This window comes from Charadrius vociferus, unplaced genomic scaffold (assembly GCF_000708025.1).
Source record: "Charadrius vociferus isolate BGI_N301 unplaced genomic scaffold, ASM70802v2 scaffold1028, whole genome shotgun sequence".
Taxonomy (NCBI): domain Eukaryota; kingdom Metazoa; phylum Chordata; class Aves; order Charadriiformes; family Charadriidae; genus Charadrius; species Charadrius vociferus.
Genome location: NW_009649564.1, coordinates 946,662 through 951,767, shown reverse-complemented (window position 1 = coordinate 951,767; position 5,106 = coordinate 946,662). Strand labels below are relative to the sequence as shown.

The window sequence follows — 5,106 nt, the reverse complement described above, 5'->3', positions numbered from 1 at the left end:
AGCTTGTGTTTATGAGCTCTGAAACCACTCATTTTTAAAGGAAAAACTTATGTTAAAAGAGGCAGGCCGCAAACACCAGCAGACAGCATTACTGTGTGAAGTTCGGCATTAAAATCTGTTTTATTACGTAATTCTCTCGCTAATCTTTCAGGATCCTTGGTTAGGATTCCTCTAACTCGGATGCAACAGATGTGACTGACTCCTAAAGCAGCTTTTCACAGCTCAGGGGCATTGCCAGGCTAAAAGTCCCACTGATTCTTCACCCCCCACCCCCCCTTTTCCTTAAGATCTCAGGATTTGTTTAAAGCTCGGGGCCTTAACTCTTCATGTTGTGTTGATTTTTGCGCTTTGCCCAGTGCGGACTGTGCTGTTTGAGGCTGGCCTTGATCCGAGCTACCCTTAGGCTTAGACTTAAAAACCTGGCTTTTTCTAGGGCTTTAAACTTTCTGTTTAGTAGCTTTGTAAATTCTTGAGCCTTAATTTTTAACAAAAACTACTTTGGGGTGTTTGGGTTCTCTTGTGTAAGGGGAAATGCTGAGCTCCTGTCTCTGAGTGAAAAGAGTGAAGATTTTTATATGAAAATGTTTTGGAATAGCAGTGTACCGCTGTGCCTTGTTTAGATGGTGGGAGAGGCTCAAATGCTTTCATCTCCCCATTATTTGACAGGTTGTTGTTGCTTAAATGTATTTAAGTTCTGTTTGAGAAAGTATTGTAAATGTTACTTATTTTTAAAATAAATGATCCTGCTGTGTGAACCTCAACTGCAGTGAGACCGCGCTGGCTGTGAGCTGACACTCCAGGCTGACCTGGCTTTCTCCAGGCTGCTTGTACCCTTTGGAGTTGTGCAGCTTATTTATTTATTTTTAGCTATGTTTTATATATTTTTAACTGATTAGGTGCTCAAAGCACAGACCGCTGCCTGTGGGGCAGGAAAGACTTGGAGTAGAGGTGTGTGAAAAGCACCGAGTCGCTGCTCAGTGCCTACGCTTGCCTGTGTTACCTCTGCTGAACTTGCTGTGGCTGCAGTGACTCGTGTAGTGCGAGCGTGCTGCACAAGTGATTAAGAAGCTGGGATGCTTTTCTAGTCTAGTTTGTATTTTATATATATATATATAGATAGATATAAAAAAAATACCTGCTATTGATTTGGTAGTCTTTAATTAGAACAGCAGGGAGCTGGAGGGGGAGGAGATGGTGGTAGAGATTAGTTTGGGATGAGTCAGGCAGCTGTGCAATCCTGATGTCTTAATCTCTCGGTGTGGATTTATCCCAGCTGCACTACCTGTGCTCCCTGACCCGGGGTAGAAATGCTGTTATGTGTAGCTGGCCTGTCTCAATGAGGTGCAAAGTGATAACAGCAAACACTGTCAAATGTGAGTCACTCAAAGATCTTCCCCAGGAAGGCAAGATCAGTGCAGGGCTCGATCAGCTTCAAGTTGATGCTTCGAGACCAGCTGTTTGCTGTCTGCCAGAGCTTTCTCAAGTATGTAAACAGTGGCTGGGGCTGTAGAGAAACCTGGAGCCTTCGGCTGACTCGCAGAGTTTTCTCTTTCCAAGAACTAATGGAGTAAGTACATACAGATCTGAGTGCTCCCAGCTAAGGAAAATCAGGACAAGGAGACCAAGTATGTTTGAATTAAGCACTGCTTGTGATGTTCCTGTCGGAATGAACAGTCCTGAGCAGCAGCGAAGCGGGCTGGCAAACAGCAGAAGGACTGCTGTTGCTGCTGTGCTGCTCCTGCTTCAGAGGAACTGCCCTGAAGCACCAGTACTTCTGAGGAACGGTGTCGCTCTCTGTGTATCTCAGCTGACTGAAATCTAGGTTGACCCTAATAATAATCTCTTAGCTGTCTCTCGTGCAGCTGTGCTTGCTCTAATCACAAGCACAGCAGGAACTGCTGTTTTTACACAAAGCCCAATTCCTACAGAAACATCTGAGTTGCACAGAGGCACAGCTGCACGCATTTCTGTAGGGAACCGACCTCCCATCTGACTCAGCTGACCTTCCTGAAGGAAGAGCTGGCTCTCACATGGTACCTGAAGGCATAAAGCTGAACAGCCATTTCTGTGCTATACTCAGGTTTGCTAGAGTAGAAACGCACACAAACTTTGCATGTGTCGAGTTTATTTTACATAGAATAAATTTAAAATATTACACAGAATGAAGACAATATATACATCACTTTGTAGGCACACTCCTGTACACAGGGAATGTTCTCAACTCAGATGAGAAGGGGCAGAGCCTCAGCACACCTGCATCATCATGGAGTTCACCATATTATCAAAAGCCCTAGAGAAGGAAATGAACACAGAATATTAAAGAGAGCACCTAGTTCTGCACAGCAGATCTCCTGTAACAAAACCAATGGCCAACAATGCCTCTTACTGGTTAACAAGCTGGCTTTCCCCAGGCTGAATACATGGTTTTGCTCTTTTAACTATACCGTGACCTGTTGAGTAAATAATGACTTTTAATTAAGCTGAAATAAGGACAGGTCTTATCCTGGCTGCAGACCTACGTCAGCAAAGCGTAAAAGTTAGTCTTGCCTAGGCAGTAGAAACTCCCAACATTATTAAAATTTCTTGTGAGATTACAGATGAGAAACGGGAGGTACTGACCCTCACATGTAAGGAACTACACACACTGAACGCGCATCTGTCTTTACCCAAGGATGAACCCTGGACAAGTGCAGTTGTTTACTCTATTTAACCTGTTCTATTTACCTATGTTTATGCTTGTATTTACCTATGAAACAGGGCATTTTTTCTCCCCAAGAAATTAATTTTCTTGAGCCAAAGTTTCTAACATTGATTCTGAGGTGGGAGTGAGAGTCCAATGTAACTTCTCATGAGACTCTGAGAGTTTTCTGTTATGCAGTAATGGCCCAAAGACAACACAGCTGTTCTCCATTTAGGCAGTTAGAGCATGCACATCTGAACTGGTCAACCACAGGGGTTATGCTCTTGGTCCTATTACACCATAAGTACACTGCAAGTTCCAGAAAGATGACAAAGATCAGGATAATCGGCTGACTTACCTGGAATGGATACGGTCCCCAGGGTTATAAAAAGGGTTACACATTATGTCCGTATATGAATTATGCAGCTTTCGGAACATCTGAAAAGGGATTGTAGTTTAATTAAACTTTTTTTTTTTTTTTTGGCTTCTCAGCACTTTATGAATAAGCGGAAGCAGCAAAAACACTGATGTGGCAAGTTGTGCTTTGATTTCCTGCACTTACACTGCGGATCTCATTGTCTCGAAGTGCTGTGTTTGAAGAATCCACCACCATAACAAACTTCACCTTCGAATTTGTCACGTAGCCGTATCTGTGCAGCTGTTAAGGCATGTGCTTCTGACACACCGGAGCCTGTCAAAGCCGCTAAAACAAGGCTGGAATACACTCAAAGAAACAAGCTGAGAGGAAACGTGACATTCTTCCTGCGCCCAGCACATAACCAGGACTAGATGAGGTAAGCAAGACGCTAGATTGCAGGAGCTGTATCCCCTTTCTACCCAACAGATGCCATCTTTGATAACTCCAGGTCAAGCTTGCTCCTACGCTGCCCAGTAAGGCGTGCCTTGCAGCTTCGCACTAGCTATTTTGGTGAGGGTTTCTCTCTTCTTAAGAACCATTTCAATGAAACAGCCACCTTATTTATTCTTGTTTGGGAGACCACAAAAACCTGGAGATCTTCTACTATCAGCCAGTGTGTCCGTGGACTTAAAAAACTAACAATCAGAAAACCCAGAAGTCAGGTCTGTTACAGCAGGTAACTTCCATCTGCGGGATGCAGAGAAAAACCCAAAGAAAGTTCAGAAGATCAACCTGGTGACTTAAAAACGCTGGGGCAGCTGTGGCCATGGAGTACAGATTTTAGAGAAACTGGACAACACACCTGGGATTTAGGTACTTGAGCACCTTCATACTCCTGCTGCTTTCACTGGTGTTATTAAGGAGTCTAAGATTTGTCCTAGTCACAGTCAACTGTTTTAGCTAAGCATGGAATAAAGCACCCAGTTTATAGAAGGTGAAGTCTAGATGCACCATGTACTACTCCCACCTTGCACTCCCTCATGTAGGCTAAAGGTAAATTTTTCCACCACCTGGTTGGGCAACAAAACATCTGCTGAACTGACAAAGGCACCAAACCTGATTCTCTAGGTGACAAAGTGGTCAGTGAATAAGTCTGTGTATTTTCTCCTGATGTCTTTAACATGGCACTAAGTAGGAAGAGTCCCACATGGAGTCCCTCACAAGTAAGAGCCTATAAATACATAAAGGCATGGCAAAAGGTATTAGAAAGATACACCTTGTAGTCCTCAGTGGGGTAGAGAAGCCCTAGGTACAGTTCCCTCTGATCTACAAGAGCCTTGCCCATTGCAGAGATCTTTTCATCCACAACATCGAGGGAAGTGTGCACAGTGTAGTGGAACTTCAGCTCATTTTCAGTTGGAACGCTCCGGATGTAGAGGGGGTAGTTCTGAGGAGAAGAACAAATTATGCTAACTAGGACTGGCCACTCCGCTGTGCAACTGACAGCTGATGCCATGACAGTGCTTTCACCCCAAGAATTGCTGCTGTCAGAAGCAAGCTATTTTAATGATTTTACATTCACGGCCGTCACAGCACAGCCCCCCTTTACACCTTGCAGTGCTTGTGGGGCGGATCTGTCTCCATACACCAGTGGCAGAAGAATCATTTGCACAGGCACTGCACAAGGATCAGGTCTCTCCACTGCCTGACCTGCCCCCTTGCCCCAGCAGAGCCTGTTCCCAGCTTTTTCTAAGGAAAATGCCTCTCTTCTCCTGTCTGCAGGACACTGTAGGGCATCCTCACATTGTCCCTGCGCTCTCTACGCCAGCTCCCCCTGCCCTGGTCCCAGTCTGCTCCCGCCCAGCCGACTTCAACCTCCAGTGTTTGCCCCGCTCCCTCACTCCGTATCCGCCAAAACTCTGCCCCGCTCCTCTCACCCTGTTCACACCCCACAACCTGAGACCCTGCCCCGCTCCCCCTCACCCCTACCCCGCAACCTCACCCGGCCCCACAGCCCCAGTCCCGCTCCCCTCCTCACTCCTGCTCAGGCCCCACCACCTCACCCCCA

The 5,106-nt window shown here is 45.7% G+C and overlaps 1 protein-coding gene across 1 annotated transcript; it reads right to left on the bottom strand.

Annotated features, from left to right (window-relative positions):
• Positions 1-2,108: 2,108 nt before the first annotated feature.
• On the bottom strand, positions 2,109-4,554 carry TRAPPC2L (trafficking protein particle complex 2-like). The gene is made up of 5 exons (XM_009890054.1): positions 4,543-4,554; positions 4,313-4,485; positions 3,243-3,330; positions 3,039-3,118; positions 2,109-2,290 (listed from the first exon to the last, which is right to left on the bottom strand). The coding sequence occupies exons 1-5, from the start codon at positions 4,552-4,554 to the stop codon at positions 2,245-2,247; spliced, it is 399 nt and encodes a 132-aa protein (XP_009888356.1). The 3' UTR covers positions 2,109-2,244.
• Positions 4,555-5,106: the final 552 nt, after the last annotated feature.

Bases quoted from the DNA above. Each gene is read 5' to 3' on its own strand.
- TRAPPC2L (XM_009890054.1), bottom strand. The intron at 3,331-4,312 runs GTATCTTTCTAA...ACAGCTGCACAG, and splicing joins CCCACTGAGGACTACAAGGT to ATACGGCTACGTGACAAATT. The intron at 3,119-3,242 runs GTAAGTGCAGGA...ATCCCTTTTCAG, and splicing joins GAGACAATGAGATCCGCAGT to ATGTTCCGAAAGCTGCATAA.